Source organism: Stenella coeruleoalba (genome assembly GCF_951394435.1).
Source record: "Stenella coeruleoalba genome assembly, chromosome: 4".
NCBI lineage: Eukaryota > Metazoa > Chordata > Mammalia > Artiodactyla > Delphinidae > Stenella > Stenella coeruleoalba.
The window spans coordinates 117,798,712-117,816,111 of NC_137149.1; the positions used below are offsets into that span (position 1 = coordinate 117,798,712).

General features: G+C 42.3%; 1 protein-coding gene across 1 annotated transcript in view; it reads left to right on the top strand.

The window, feature by feature from the left end:
* Positions 1-14,352: 14,352 nt before the first annotated feature.
* Positions 14,353-17,400, top strand: part of RNF175 (ring finger protein 175) — a gene marked incomplete at both ends in the record, with an annotated part of 76,763 nt that continues 73,715 nt past the window's right edge. The window contains 1 exon segment of the mRNA XM_079919883.1: positions 14,353-14,403. Coding sequence (XP_079776009.1) covers positions 14,353-14,403 — 51 coding nt within the window.

Sequence of the window (17,400 nt, forward strand, 5' to 3'; positions counted from 1 at the left end):
GATAAGGAAAAAAGGACAGCAAAAAAAATAAGAAGAAGAGAGGAGGGGGACAGAAGGAAGGAAGGTGAAAGGTAGAAGGGAGGGAAGGGAAAAGAAGAGAGTGAAAGAGCACAAAAATCCAGATCAGAAGGGAAGAAGTAAAACAACTACCTCTATTAGCAGATAACAAGACCCTGTATACAGAAAATCCTAAGAAATCCACTAAAAAACTATCAGAACTAACAAATGAGTGCAACAAGGCTATAAAATACAAGATCGACATCCAAAAATCTATTGTAATTCTGTACTCTAGCATTGAACAATCCAAAAATGAAATTAAGATGACAATTCCATTTACCATAGAATTAAAAAGAAGAAAATATTTAGGAATAAATTTAACAAATGAAGTGCAAGATTTCTATACTGAATATGATAAAACATCATTGAAACAAATGAAAGAACTAAATACATGAAAAGACATCCACGTTCATGAATTGGAAGGCTTAATATTGCTAATACGGCAATACTCCCCCAAATTGGTCTACAGATTCAATACAATCCTTATCTATATTCCAGCTGCTTTTTGCAGAAATTGACAAGCTGATTCTAAAATTCTCATGAAAATGCAAGAGACCAAAAATAGCTAAGACAATCTTGGAAAAAAAGAAGAAAGTTCGAGGACTCACACTTCACAATTTAAAAACCTAATACAAAACTACAGTAATCAAGATAGTGTGGTACTGGCATAAGGACAGAAGAATAAAACTGTAGGTCAAAAGAATAGAACTGAGAGTCCAGAAATAGACCATTATATTTATGGTCTATTTATTTATTTATTATTTTTTTGCGGTACACGGGCCTCTCCCTGTTGTGGCCTCTCCCGTTGCGGAGCACAGGCTCTGGATGCGCAGGCGCAGCGGCCATGGCTCACGGGCCTAGCCGCTCTGCGGCATGTGGGATCTTACCATACCGGGTCACGAACATGTGTCCCCTGCATCAGCAGGTGGACTCTCAACCACTGCGCCACCAGGGAAGCCCGGGTCTACTTATTTTTGACAAGGGTGCCAAGACAACGATTCAATGGGGAAAGAATAGTCTCCAACAAATGGTACCCGGAACACTGCACATCTGCATGCAAAAAAAATAAAGTTGGACCACTACCTCACACTATGCACAAAAATTAACTTTAAATGAATCAAAGGCTTAAATACAAGAACTAAAATTATGAAACTCTTAGAAGAAAACACAGGAGTAAACTTTTACAATCTGAGATTAGGCAATGATTTCTTAGATATGATACCAAAAACATGGTACAAAAGAAAAAATGGTAAATTTTAAAACTTTGTCACTTCACAGCATACCATCAAAATAATTAAAAGGCAACTCACAGAATGGGAGAAAATATTTGCAAATCATATAATATATAATATATAATCATATAATCATATATATCACTAAAGGAGTGATATCCAGAATATATAAAGAACTCTTAAAACTCAACAATAAAAAGACTAATGACCCAATTTAAAAATGGGCAAGGAAAGACATTTCTCCAAAGAAGATGTACAAATGGCCAATGATCACATGAAAATATATTTGACATTATTAGTCATTAGGGAAATACAAATCAAAATCACAGTGAGATACCACTTCACACCCACCATGGCTAGAACGGCTAGAAAGAGAAAGTCAGAGGATGTAGAGAAATCAGAACCCTCATGCTTTGCTGGTGGGATTGTAAAATGGTACTGCTAACTTGAAAAGCAGTTTGGCGGTTTCTTAAAATCTTAAACACAGAGTTACCATATGACAGAGCAATTGTACTACTAGATGTTATAATCAAGAGAACTGAGAACATATATCCACAAAAACACTTGTATCTGAATTTTTACAGCAGCATCAGTCATAAGAGCCAAAAAGTGGAAACAACCCAAAAGTCCATCAGTTGCTGAGTGGATAGCAAAATGTGGTATAACTGTATAATGAAATATTATTTGGCCATGAAAAGAAATGAAGTACTGTTACATGTTACAACCTGAAACATTATGCTAAATGAAAACATTATACACAAAAGGCCACATATTGTATGATTTCATTTATATGAAACGTCCAGAACAGGCAAAGCTGTATGGACAGAAGGTAGATTAGTGGTTGCTAATGGGTGGAAGAAGGGGGAAATGGGCAGTGACATCTAATGAATATGGGTTTTCTTTTGGGGGTGATGAAAATGTTCTGAAATTGTATAGTGGTGATAGTTGCACTGCTGAATCACATACTTTAAAAGGGTGAATTTTATAGTATGTGAATTATATCTCAAGTCTACTATTAAAAAAAAATGTCAGGTATCCCAAGGCTTAAAGTGACACAGTGTGTGTGTTGTAAATGACATCTGAAGTTTGTTTGATTCTGAAACTCATTGTCTTAACTATCAACTACACTCCTGGGCTGCCTTCTTTTTTTACATTGACTTTCAAGACAATGCCATTCATTCTATAGAGTGAATTTGGCCAACACCAGATCTCTATCTCTATCCCTTAGTTTTCTGTTGAGTGGACTTGTCTCTCACTGTGGACTACTCTGCCTGCATGGCCTAGAAAGACCTCAGAATCAACATGTGTTAAATTAACTAAAGTCTGTATGAAGGGCAGACACTCAATCCATAAGACCTTAAATAAAATGCCTGAAATGTATCCTCAATTTATGCATCTCTAAAATTAGAACAAGCATTTCTTAATCCATTTCACAGAATTGCTGCCATAAATATGCAAAGATACAAATGACTATAAATAATTATCTGAAATTCTTAACTCAATGTATAACATATCAATGCAATCAGTGGCTTGATTTTTATTATTGTTATCATTATCATTTTATTCAATGTATGTCTTATCATGATCTGCCTTCGACATCTTTTTCCAGTTATTTCAACCTATGTATTCAGATGTCGATAAAATGATACTGAACATACTTGAAAAAAAAAATCAATATGTGTTAAACCAAATTTAACTTCACCTTCTACAACCTTATCTTCCTTTTATGAATAGCTCTCACTGGGAGTTATTCCTAGTTGGCTGCTGTCCTTTCCATTCCTCAGGCTATTTGGAAAGCAAAGATAATTAACTTCCCCCAAGTCCAGTAAATGATCAAGTTTTTCAGGCTCATGTTACTAGCTCTGACCATTTTCTTTCCTGACTCTTCACCCAGATGACATATTCCCAAGAGATTTTTCATCCTTATTTCACATTAATAATGCCTTAGGATATGAACACAATAGCAACTAAGGGGAAATGATAAAGACCCTGTCTCCAAAACTTCTAGAGAGCCAGTAGTGGAAGTAGGACCTGGACTCAAGTCTTGCTGTGCACTGGGATCACACACACCTGTCTCCACATGAAACTTCCTTTGAGTTGTTCTCTTAAAGTCATCCCCAAGACTACGGTCATTCTGGCGGATATCTTCAGGAAAATCTTAAACTGCTAAAGTCGAACTGTTCCCTGAGTTATACACTAACTATTGTATCTAGGATAGCTTCTAAAATTTTCCTTCTTTTGAGACCTAGCAAAATATGTTTGCTATAAAAATTAAACATACATAAGTAATTTTATGCCAAGATATTAAAATTTAAAAATAGCCATAATTAGACAACATGCCCAGCCCCGAAGTTTTGTTTATAACCATTTAGTTACTTGGAATAATTGAAATCCTTCATCCTCCCCCGCAAAAAAGGTGAAATCAACAACAACCAACCAAAGACACTAATATTCCATTTCTCTCATACTCTAAAATAATATAAATATGTGTTTTATTTCCATCCATGCACTATTCCAACTATTATATGATGTGCTAGGATTACTGCATTTATGGAATAAATTAGAAAAGCAACTATATCATCAACACTCATGTGCCACATATTTTCAGCAGTTATGTGGCTAAACACCAAAAGTTATGTTCCTTCGACACAAGGATAAAATAACAAGAAGAATGGAACAGACTCAAGCCTTAACCAGGCACGGCTTTCCTTCTCCCAATCCCGTGTCAGCATCTCTAAGTGATGGCAAAAGTATGTCCCTGCCCTGGTGAACAATGCCACATCATAAAGAAAGTAGTATACACACATTCTGAACTGGATGGATTTATGTTCAGGGCACAGTTTAGGCCTCTTATTTTAAGTCCGTACCGATGTACAGAATTCTCAATGGTTCTGTAATGGGTAGATGGCGAAAGTCTGTGGCCACAGTGACAGCAGCTCCGTCCCCTTCCTGAAGGAAGTTCTGCAGGCTATGGGCTAAGGGAAAACATCCATCCTATATATACACTACCAAATGTAAAATAGATAGCTAGTGGGAAGCAGCCACATAGCACAGGGAGATCAGCTCCGTGCTTTGTGACCACCTAGAGGGGTGGGATAGGGAGGGTGGGAGGGAGACGCAAGAGGGAGGAGATATGGGGATATACGTATATGTATAGCTGATTCACTTTGTTATACAACAGAAACTAACACACCATTGTAAAGCAATTATACTCCAATAAAGATGTTTAAAAAAGGAAAATGAAAACATCCGTCCTGGGAATGTGACCACACCACTAACTCCATTTGGCTCCAGGCCAGGCATCGTGCTAGATACAGAGGTGGAATAATGATGAGAATGGGTTTCTGCTCTCCAAGCCTTTGCAGTTGGTGGCTGATAGAGACATCTGTGCCAGCACCTTGAACACAAAACAGTCTGGAATAGAGAGGCAAATGCAAAAAGCTGTGGGAGCACAGGATTGAGAGAGATGTGTGCCCACCTGGGATCTGGGAAAGCCTGGTGAGAGAACAAAGTTGTCCAGGCCCTTAGCTGAGGGGTGAGACTTGGGAAGATCCAAATGAGGACAGGAAAGGGCATTAGAAGCAGAGCGGATGGCCCAGAAGCCCTTATTTGTCCTTAACTGTAAGTAACGGTAAGAATAGTACACCTACCTCATAGGGTGGTTTTGAGGATTGAGTATATGTAAAGTACCTGGCACTGGTAGGCACTAGAAAAAGTCTTAGCTTTTATGGCAGGCAGGGAGCAAAGTAAGTAAGGCCAGAAAGGCACACTGGAAGGCTTTTTACTCCAGAAAATAATAACTGTGTCCTCTTGGCATTGCTTTTATAACTGATCTTGTTCCAAGCCCCCAAGTAGGACAAAAAGCTAAAGTCAAGAGAAAACAGGAATGTTAGTACTTCTCTTTCACGAGAATGTGACTTTTGTGGAACAAAGGTGCAACGTGATCTTGGCAATTAACCTGAGGTAGAGGAATTACGACGGCAAGTCCTTGGTCTTAACTAGAAATGACAAATACAACTTCCACAGCAGGACGGGGTTTCCCGGGGGCACCCCCATGAAGCAGGGGACCTCCCACCCCACCCAGGGATTAGGACACTAGTGGGGCAGTGTCGCAGCTCAGCATTCTTAGATGAAACAATTACCCTCTTCTAACTTATATGGCTTCATCTGCAAAATGGAGATGCTGATTCCTGTCACTGGGGGTCATTTTGAGGATTAAATTATGTTAGACACGTAGCCTGCTTAGCCCAGGGCATGGCATGCTGTAGGTGTTTGATAAGTATTAACTCTTTTGATAGGACAGGAGAGAGGCTGGCTCGCCTGGGACAGGATGTCTGGCTTCTAACTTAGTAAAGATGAGACTTCTTAGAGGAGGCACCGGGAAAGGGAAACAAGGAGAGGGGAGAGGGAGGAACCCCCATCAAGGATTTAAATGTGGTTTTTCCTCCTGCTGAGAGGGCCCCTGCACTCCATAAACCGAAATGACCCAGGTTGAACTTCCAGGCTTCAAAGTATAGTTGGCTTTTAAAAGGAGGTCCTCTTTTTCAAGATCAGTTATTCAGCAGAACTGGAAAGCTTGCCCTCAGAAGAGGCTTAGTCCTAAAACCTGCAGGGAAAACCGTGAAGAGTGGGATGTGCCATCTCTCTATAGGAAGCGGGAGCCCCATACATGCTATTGTTTGATCACTGCGACTCTGCTGCCACCTTGATTTTAAATTAACCAGAAACCTGAGAACCTGAAAGCTGAGCTCCAGCTAACATTATTTAAATGAACCAGCTGTTACATGAACTCTAAACCACATGTCATTTGGTAGTGGGGCTGCCCTGGGCCAAGAGACATCAGTACAGAGAGTTCCAAGCTCACAAGTGGATTGTGCTCCAAATGTGCGTTTGGAAGGCTGTGGTTTGAAAGGCAGAATACACTTTCTCAAAGCAGCGATGTTATAAATGGTGATTAGGGCCACACGCCAGCTCACAAAACTCCATGTAACCATAATATAGCTAAATACCGAACACTTTAGCCAAAAAAGTAGAAGTCAATAATGTTACAATACTAATAATTAAAGGATGAGATAATAAAGTTGAGCATCTTTCATTTGTCTTGAGTACTACTGATTAAGCAAAAGCAGATTTAATTAAAGGAAGATGCAAAGGTCTGCCCCGTGAGGCTGAGGGGCCTGGGAACACTGCTACTGTAGTCCGGAGCCCAGGCAGTCGGCAATCAGACGAGCTTGCGTGATTCCTGCCAGTGTCTACACCTGAAGACTAACCTATCCTCCAGAGGCGGATAAGGGTATGGGGCTTGAAGTGCTGGGATGGAAAGTCAGCCTAATTATCTCTATGCAGTCACTCCATCTTCCAAGGTAGAACCTGGCTTTGGGGTCGCTTTCCTTTAAGGGATGATTGCCCCCATCAATGACCCAGGCTGCCCCTGACCCCAAGAATCTCTGAGTGCAGAACTTTTGGCGCCTCTTTTAATACTGATTTTTGAGACCAGGCAAGCAGTTGATTACTCACATTGCCTGGATGGCTTTGAACTTGACCCCCCTGCCCCATTTAGACTGAATCTGCCATTGCCAGCCCTTCACAGAGGAGAGGCCCCGCCAGGCTCCTAGACTCCCTCCCTCCAACTCCCTACTCCACGTGACCAGCACTGCACCTGGCTGAAGACATCCTGAATCACCCATTTTAGCTGTAATGATGAGGATGAAATACAAATTTTATCTATCACTATGAAAAGGGTATGAGAAAGAGGAAAGGGGCACAGGGAAAAAGAAAGTTACTTGAAAAAGATCATTTATAAAGCAATATAGTGGTCTTTTGCAAGATCAAACCATTAGGGGGCACCATCAGCCATCAGCAGTTTGGTTGTTCTCAGCAGAGAATGGGGAAAGTAATAGATGGTCAGAATGGATGGGAAGGTGGAAGGGACGCACTTTGCCTTCAGTAATTTAACATATACAAGGCATTTCCGTGAAGCATGCACTTTAGATTAACTCTTATATACATAAATGTAGTAATTAATTCTCTTTAAATTACAAAAACATCTCATAACTATTTCTTCCAATTGGTTTACATCCCTTGACCATTTTCTAATGATTTAGATTTTTTGAAACAAGTTATTTCTAACAGTTCTGTTTATTCTGAACACTGATCCTTTGACAGCTAGATAAATGCAAATATATTCTCTTGGTCCAACACTTGCTTCTTTCTATTTTTTTATTTGTGTGTGTGTGTGTGTGTGTGTGTGTATACCACATCTTTTTTCTTTGAATTTTATTTTATTTTTTTTAATAGAGCAGGTTCCTATTAATCATCAATTTTATGCACATCAGTGTGTACATGTTAATCCCAATTGCCCAATTCAGCACACCCCCATCCCCACCCCCCACAGCTTTTCCCGCTTGGTGGCCATACGTTTATTCTCTACACCTGTGCCTCAATTTCTGCCCTGCAAACCGGTTCATCTGTACCATTTTTCTAGGTTCCACATATATGTGTTAACACACAATATTTGTTTTGCTCTTTCTGACTTACTTCACTCTGTATGACAGTCTCTAGATCCATCCACGTCTCAACAAATGACTCAATTTTGTTCCTTTTTATGGCTGAGTAATATTCCATTGTATATATGTACCACATCTTCTTTATCCATTTGTCTCTTGATGGGCATTTAAGTTGCTTCCATGACCTAGCTATTGTGAATAGTGCTACAAGGAACACTGGGGTGCATGTGTCTTTTTGAATTATGGCTTTCTCTGGGTATATGCCCAGTAGTGGGATTGCTGGGTCATATGGTAATTCTATTTTTAGTTTTTAAAGGAACCTCCATACCGTTCTCCATAGTGGCTGTAACCATTTACATTCCTACCAACAGTGCAAGAGGGTTCCCTTTTCTCCACACCCTCTCCAGCATTTGTTGTGTGTAGATTTTCTGATGATGCCCATTCTAACCGGTGTGAGGTGATACCTCATTGTAGTTTTGATTTGCATTTCTCTAATAATTAGTGATGTTGAGCAGCTTTTCATGTGCTTCTTGGCCATCTGTATGTCTTCTTTAGAGAAATATCTATTTAGATCTCTGCCCATTTTTGATTGGGTTGTTTGTTTCTTTAATATTGAGCTGCATGAGCTGTTTATGTATTTTGGAGATTAATCCTTTGTCCACTGATTAGTTTGCAAATATTTTCTCCCATTCTAAGGGTTGTCTTTTCGTCTTGTTTATGGTTTCCTTTGCTGTGCAAAAGCTTTGAGGTTTCATTAGGTCCCATTTGTTTATTTTTGTTTTTATTTCCATTACTCTAGGAGGTGGATCAAAAAAGATCTTGCTGTGGTTTATGTCAAAGAGTGTTCTTCCTATGTTTTCCTCTAAGAGTTTTATAGTGTCTGGTCTTACATTTAGGTCTCTAATCCATTCTGAGTTTATTTTTGTGTATGGTGTTAGGGAGTGTTCTAATTTCATTCTTTTACATGTAGTTGTCCAGTTTTCCCAGCACCACTTATTGAATAGACTGTCTTTTCTCCATTGTATATCTTTGCCTCCTTTGTAATAGATTAGTTGACCATAGGTGTGTGGGTTTATCTCTCGGCTTTCTGTCTTGTTCCATTGATCTATGTTTCTGTTTTTGTGCCAGTACCATATTGTCTTGATTACTGTAGCTTTGTAGTGTAGTCTGAAGTCAGGGAGTCTGATTCCTCCAGCTCCGCTTTTTTCTCTCAAGACTGCTATGGCTATTCAGGGTCTTTTGTGTCTCCATACAAATTTTAAGATGATTTGTTCTAGTTCTGTAAAAAATGCCATTGGTAACTTGATAGGGATTGCATTGAATCTGTAGATTGCTTTGGGTAGTATAGTCATTTTCACAATATTGATTCTTCCAATCCAAGAACATGGTATATCTCTCCATCTGTTTGTATCATCTTTAATTTCTTTCATCAGTGTCTTATAGTTTTCTGCATACAGGTCTTTTGTCTCCCTAGGTAGATTTATTCCTAGATATTTTATTCTTTTTGTTGCAATGCTAAATGGGAGTGTTTCCATAATTTTTCTTTCAGATTTTTCATCATTAGTGTATTGGAATGCAAGAGATTTCTGTGCATTAATTTTGTATCCTGCAACTTTACCAAATTCGTTGACTAGCTCTAGTAGTTTTCTGGTGGCATCTTTAGGATTCTCTATATATAGTATCATGTCATCTGCAAACAGTGACAGTTTTACTTCTTCTTTTCCAATTTGTATTCTTTTTATTTCTTTTTCTTCTCTGATTGCTGTGGCTAGGACTTCCAAAACTATGTTGAATAATAGTGGTGAGAGTGGACATCCTAGTCTCACTCCTGATCCTAGAGGAAATGTTTTCAGTTTTTCACCATTGAGATTGATGTTTGCTGTCGGTTTGTCACATATGGCCTTTATTATGTTGAGGTAGTTTCCCTCTATGGCCACTTTCTGGAGAGTTTTTATCATAAGTGGGTGTTGAATTTTGTCAAAAGCTTTTTCTGCATCTATTGAGATGATCATATGGTTTTTATTCTTCAGTTTGTTAATATGGTGTATCACATTGATTGATTTGCGTATATTGAAGAATCCGTGCATCCCAGGGATAAATCCCACTTGATCATGGTGTATGATCCTTTTAATGTGTTGTTGGATTCTGTTTGCTAGTATTTTGTTGAGGATTTTTGCATCTATATTCATCAGTGATATTGGTCTGTAATTTTCTTTTTATGTAGTATCTTTGTCTGATTTTGGTATCGGGGTGATGATGGCCTCATAGAATGAGTTTGGGGATGTTCCTTCCTCTGCAATTTTTTGGAAGAGTTTGAGAAGGATGGGTGTGAGCTCATCTCTAAATGTTTGATAGAATTCACCTGTGAAGCCATCTGGTCCTGGACTTTTGTTTGTTGGAAGATTTTTAATCACAGTTTCAATTTCATTACTTGTCATTGTTCTGTTCATATTTTTCTATTTCTTCCTGGTTCAGTCTTGGAAGGTTATACCTTTCTAAGAATTTGTCCATTTCTTCCAGATTGTCCATTTTATTGGCATAGAGTTACTTGTAGTAGTCTCTTAGGATGCTTTGTATTCCTGCAGTGTTTGTTGTAACTTCTCCTTTTCCATTTCTAATCTTATCGATTTGAGTCACCTCCCTCTTTTTCTTGATGAGTCTCACTAATGGGTTATCAATTTTGTTTATCTTCTCAAAGAACCAACTTTTAGTTTTATTGATCTTTGCTATTGTTTTCTTTGTTTCTATTTCATTTATTTCTGCTCTGATCTTTATGATTTCTTTCCTTCTGCTAACTTTGGGTTTTGTTTGTTCTTCTTTCTCTAATTCCTTCAGGTGTAAGGTTAGATTGTTTATTTGAGATTTTTCTTGTTTTTTGAGGTAGGCTTGTATAGCTATAAACTTCCCTCTTAGAACTTCTTTTGCTGCATCCCATAGGTTTTGGATCATCCTGTTTTCATTGTCATTTGTCACTAGGTATTTTTGATTTCCTCTTTGATTTCTTCAGTGATCTCTTGGTTATTTAGTAACGTATTGTTTAGCCTCCATGTGTTTGTGTTTTCCACGTTTTTTTCCCTGTAATTCATTTCTAATCTCATAGCATTGTGGTCAGAAAAGGTGCTTGATAAGATTTCAATTTTCTTAAATTTACTGAGGCTTGATTTGTGACCCAAGATGTGATCTATCCTGGAGAATGTTCCATGCACACTTGAGAAGAAAGTGTAATCTGCTGTTTGGGGATGGAATGTCCTATAAATATCAATTAAATCTATGTGGTTTACTGTGTCATTTAAAGCTTCTGTTTCCTTATTTATTTTCATTTTGGATGATCTTTCCATTGGCATAACTGAGGTGTTAAAGTCCCCCACTATTACTGTGTTACTGTAGATTTCCTCTTTTATAGCTGTTAGCAGTTGCCTTATGTATTGAGGTGCTCCTATGTTGGGTGCATATATATTTGTAATTGTTATATCTTCTTCTTGGATTGATCCCCTGACCATTATGTAGTGTCCTTCTTTGCCTCTGTAACATTCTTTATTTTCAAGTCTGTTTTATCTGATATGAGTATTGCTACTCCAGCTTTCTTTTGATTTCCATTTGCATTGAATATCTTTTTCCATCTCCTCACTTTCAGTCTGAATGTGTCCCTAGGTCTGAAGTGGGTCTCTTGTAGACAGGATATATATGGGTCTTGTTTTTGTATCCATTCAGTGAGCCTGTGTCTTTTGGTTGGAACATTTAATCCATTCACGTTTAAGGTAATTATCAATATGTATGTTTCTATTACCATTTTCTTAATTGTTCTGGGGTTTTTTTGTAGGTCGTTTTCTTCTCTTGTGTTTCCCACTTAGAGAAGTTCCTTTAGCATTTGTTGTAGAGCTGGTTTCATGGTGCTGAATTCTCTTAGCTTTTGCTTGTCTGTAAAGCTTTTGTTTTCTCCATTGAATCTGAATTAGATCCTTGCTGGGTAGAGTAATCTTGGTTGTAGTTTCTTCCCTTTCATCACTTTAAGTATATCATGCCACTCCCTTCTGGCTTGTAGAGTTTCTGCTGAGAAATCAGCTGTTAACCATATGGGAATTCCCTTGTATATTTTTTGTCATTTTTCCCTTGCTGCTTTTAATAATTTTTCTTTGTCTTCATTTTTGCCAATTTGATTACTATGTGTCTCGGTGTGTTTCTCCTTGGGCTTATCCTATATGGGACTCTCTGTACTTCCTAGACTTGGGTGGCTATTTCCTTTCCCATGTTAGGGAAGTTTTCAACTATAATCTCTTCAAATATCTTCTCTGGTCCTTTCTCTCTCTCTTCTCCTTCTGGGACCCCTATAATGTGAATGTTGTTGCATTTAATGTTGTCCCAGAGGTCTCTTGGGCGGTCTTCATTTCTTATTTTTTTTGCGGTACATGGGCCTCTCACTGTTGTGGCCTATCCCATTGCAGAGCACAGGCTCTGGACGCACAGGCTCAGCAGCCATGGCTTATGGGCCCAGCTGCTCTGCAGTGTGTGGGACCTTCCCAGACTGGGGCACGAACCCGTGCCCCCTGCATTGGCAGGCTGACTCTCAACCACTGCACCACCAGGGAAGCCCTGTCTTCATTTCTTTCCATTCTTTTTTTTTTATTCTGTTCTGCAGCAGTGAATTCCACTGTTCTGTCTTCCAGTTCACTTATCCATTCTTCTGCCTCAGTTATTCTTCTACTGATTCCTTCTAGTGTAGTTTTCATTTCAGTTATTGCATTGTTCATCTCTGTTTTTTTGTTCTTTAATTCTTCTAGGTCTTTGTTAAACATTTCTTGCATCTTCTCGATCTTTGCCTCCATTCTTTTTCTGAGGTCCTGGATCATCTTCCCTATCATTATTTTGGATTCTTTTTCTGGAAGGTTGCTTATCTCCACTTCATTTAGTTGTTTTTCTGGGATTTTATCTTGTTCCTTCATCTGGTACATAGCCCTCTGCCTTTTCATCTTGTCTGTCTTTCTGTGAATGTGGTTTTTGTTCCACAGGCTGCAGGATTGTAGTTCTTCTTGCTTCTGCTGTCTCTCCTCTCAGCTTGCTTCTTTTTAATGGCAACTTTCCATTGTACAGAAATTTTACTTTTTTTTTTTTTTTTTTTTTTTGTGGTATGTGGGCCTCTCACTGTTGTGATCTCTCCCCTTGCAGAGCACAGGCTCCGGATGCGCAGGCTCAGCGGCCATGGCTCATGGACCCAGCCACTCCATGGCATGTGGATCTTCCCAGACCAGGGCACGAACCCGTGTCCCCTGCATCGGCAGGCGGACTCCCAACCACTGCACCACCAGGGAAGCCCAGAAATTTTACATTTTAACATAGACTAACTTATGAATCTTTTCCTTCATGGTTTGTTCTTCTTGACTCTTGTTTAATATATCTTTACTATATTGATATGACAAAGATATTCTTTTAAATTGTCTTCTTAAAGTTTTGCTTTTTAAACCATCTGTTTGTCTTGTTATGCTGTAACTTTTTTCACATGGATAAGCTAATTACTACCCAGTCCATCCTTTCCCTGCTGATTTGCCATTCTTCTCATAAAAATAGTTCCTGTCAATGCATGTGTCCATTTGGAGTCTTTCTGCTCCGTCCCATGGGTCTATTTCTCTCTTCCTGTACAATATACCATATTTTTCTGTCTAGTCTTGATTCCACCTTGTTTTTCAAGCACCTTTATGACATTATCTCATTTCTTCTCTTACATCATTGCAATCACCTCGGGGCTCTAGACCAGGAGAGGATGGGGTCAGCAGACTGGGGCTAACATGCTGAAGAAATTACCACTAAACAACAGGACTAAAGTTCATCTTTTCCATATTGATGATGGAGTCAGCTGCCAACCATTCAATTTGGGAAACAAAGTTGCAAATTACATGGGCTGGACCCAGAAGACAAGACTTCAGGTGGTGTCCCAGGGGAAGTCCCAGGTCCTGGAGGAGCACAGTGGTGAAGGGGCTCTGCATTCTCCCACAGTGGAGTTTCCCTCCTTTGCCATCTGTGGGGGGGCCGATGGGACTGTACCAGGGAGCTGTCCCACCTGACTGAGGCTGCAGATAACTGAGGAGGAAGGGGCAGGGGGCTGGGCAGGCAGCAGAGAGTCAGTCTCTGGGCATATGGACCATCACCTGAACTCTTGTCTTCTGATAAACACTTTTGAGGGAGAGAACTGAGGAGAAAATGACCTCACTCGTCCTTGCTCCTCTCTCATCTCCACTGCTCACTGTTAGACTCCCTACATCTTATCCTTCCTGTAGCCTGGTAACAGAGCCGCTGGGTCCAGCCCAGAGCACGGGAAGTGGGGTGGGGGGGTGGGGGGCGCAGGACGTTTCACTAGTGAAGGTGGCTGATGGAATGGCTACACTGCAGGGGGCCCCGAGACCCAGAGAGTCTCCTCAGTGGTGATGGTGACCATCATGAGTGTCCCTGCTCTGCAGGAGGCTCCCCGTGCTGGTACCGGGACCACACTGCCTGGGGCTGGGCATCTGGGCAGCCCCCGCCCGCAGACTCGGAGACCCTCGGCAGCAGCTGTGTGCACCGGAGGTATGGCCACGTGGGCGACGCCAGGGCTGGAGGCACCCCCCCAGCACGAGCAAGTACCGGGCGTGGGGCGCAGGTGTGGGGGAACACCAGGCTGGGGTCCCAAGGCCCGCACAGGGGCTGGGAGGCCACACAGATGGGTCTCCAGGGTCCCCCGCCAGCACCCGGTGTGGACTGGCTGGGGATGGAGGGAGTGATGACCTTCTGGAAAATGCTGTCTCTTCACCCCGCCCCACCCCACCCCAGGAGGCCGAGCTCCTCTCCATTTCCCTCTCTGCCTCTTTCCTTTTCTTCTCCCCTTCCTTCTCCCCTTCCCCTCTTTTCCTCTCTCCTCCTTCCCTCCATGTCTCCCCACCCACCCTGTCTCTTCCAGCATGAGCCTTCTGCTCAGCCCTATCCATCCATTCCCTGCCCTCCGTGCTGGCTGCACCCCTCTCTCCTCCTTGCTCCCTGGCGGAACCGGGTGAAGGCCGAGGCACTGGAGGAGGACAGCTGAGGAATGATGGATGTACATCAGGCTCAACTCTATGGTTCTCACTCTGGAGCAAGTGTCAGAGCCACTTGGAGGGCTGGTTAAAAAGTAGATGTAGATCAATTGCTGGGCTCTGCCCCCAGGATCTCCAAGCCTCACCTCTGGGGTAGGGCTTGACCATTTGCAATCTAACCAGTTCTCAGAGGGTGCTACTGCCTGAGCTTTGAGAATCACTGGGCTAGCACGTTCTTCCTCCTGCTGGTGGTGATTTCAAACCCAATCGTTCATTTATTTTTCATTCATAGGACAATTCTTAGGTCATGACCAGGTACTGGGAACTGGGGTAGGGAGTGGGGGAAGAATGCGATTAAAGGTGGGCCTTTCCTCTCGGAGCTCACATCCTGGAAGGAAAGTAAAACTAGGACACAAATAACTCATTGAGGGTAGGAAGAAATTACTGAACCAAAAACAGGTTCAAGTGAAGTTTTGTAGGATTTCTAAGAAGCAAGGGATTGCTCCTGGCAGGGGGGATGGGCAAGGCTGGTGGGGGGCATGGCATTTGAGCTGGGCCTCGGAGGATGGGTGAGATCTGACCTTGTGGCCATGAGGGGAATGGAAATTCTAAACGGAGGGAACAGCAGTACCAAATTGCTTGGAGGTGAAGAACATTGTTGGGGGATGGAGACCCTGGGGAAAGGGGAGAGGGAGCAGTACTCACTGTGACCCTGGTAGAAATCCAGGGTTCATGAAGGCTTGTAGTGAAAGATAAGGGAGAGAGCTAGGCTGCTGCAGGCCTCATGTCCCGCACTATGCATTTGGGAGTTCGTCTCCAAAATGGAGAAGCTCTAAGGAAACTCCATGGCTTCCTTGCTGGTTCCAAACCCGGATCATCCAGAGAGAGTTATGGATGAAGACCTCTGCACACCAGGAGGGCCAGAAGACTGGCAAGGGTCACTTTTGCTGCTGCTGTTTGCTCTCCCTTAAGGCTGACATCACTGTCTTGCTGTCGCCCTCAGGAGGCATGGTCCCTCTGTTAACTGGGAGGGACCCACAGCTTTCCCCTTAGCCCCAAAGGCAGAGCTGTGTGGTCCAGGAACCAGAAGCCAAGGTGTCACCTGAGAGTTATTTAGAAGTGAGAGTCTGAGTCCCCACCCCAGACGTACTGAATTAAAATCTGCATTTTAACCAGACCCCTGGGTGACTGCACATCAAAGTTTGAGAAGTGCTGGTTTAAACCAGACTTTACAAGAGCCGGGGAAAACAAAAGAAAAATAGATAGGGTTACTGAGCACCCAGTAAAAATTTACTAACCCCCCTATATATTATATCACCCTCTCACTCTGAACCTCACCCTGTTTTATTTTCCTTCATCGCCATTGCCACCTGACGTAGTCTATTTGTATTTGTTTCTCTAAGAGCCTCCGACACCTCCCAAGGTCCAAGAGAGCAGGCACTTCATCTGCTTTACTAGCTACTAGGTTTCCAGCACTGAAAAAAGTCTGGCAAATGGCAGGATGTCAAGAAATATTCACTGAAAGAGTGAATGAGTGGACGAATGAGCAAACAACCCCATGACCTGGGACACAGTCTGCGCAGCTCCCAGCCAACCTCTCTGTGGCAGAGGCCCACCCCATTCCCCACCATCCACCTCCCCCCAGCTCAGCGGCACCCCTGGGGTCTGCTGAGTCAGCTAGCCTCGTGTGCTTTTGAGATGCCTCAAAGTTGGAGTGCAAGAGAGCAGAGAGTGTGGATTCATGTGTTCCCTCCTCTGCTTGACTGAGGTCTGCTTTGCAAGCTCTATCGTCCCCCGAGAAGACCCACCTCTGCCCCAAAACTGCTCTCTGCCTCACAGCCCTCCCCTCCCCTCTATGCACAGGAATTTTGTCCTCCTCCCATAACGTGAATTCCTTATCGCTGGACGCAGCGCTCCAAACCTAACACCCTTTCCTCTGGCTCACACGTGCCCTAGGAACATCAGTAGTTTGAGTTCACTGTTTTGCCTTTGCCACTCGTTTTAGCAAGATTCCTCTATCAGATGGATTGTCATGAGGGAAGAGTTGAAAGGGAAAGGTAGCAGCTGGGGTGAGAAAGGATGAGAACCGGCACCAGTGGGGGTTCAGTAGTGGCGGGGGGGGGGTGGCCCAGCCCTGCCCTCCTGCAGATTCAGACATGGAAATAGTCATCAGTGACGGTGCAGTGTAGCAACAGTGTTCACGGGCCAAACCTGAAGGGCTTCCTGGAGGAAGTGGGTCCAGGGCAAACCACAGGGAGGCTGGCGGTGCAGAAAAAGCATTCAGGAGACAGAAGGTTCTGCTTAGTTGGAGCAGAGGGTGTGCAGGGGCAGTGGATGGAGGTGAGGCCAGAAAGAGACACGAGGCCTCATGAGGGACATTAACAAGGGTGGCCAGGGGGATGCTAATGTGATCAGTTGGCTTTTGATAAGATCACCTCACTGTTTGAAGAGGGGAAAGGCGAAGGCAAGGGCCCCGGGAGGAGGGGAGCACCCTGGTGCCTGGCTCCATCTCCATCTCTCCTGGCTCAGAGAGCCTTCCCCGCCCCCCATCTAGAGTCAGAACCCCTC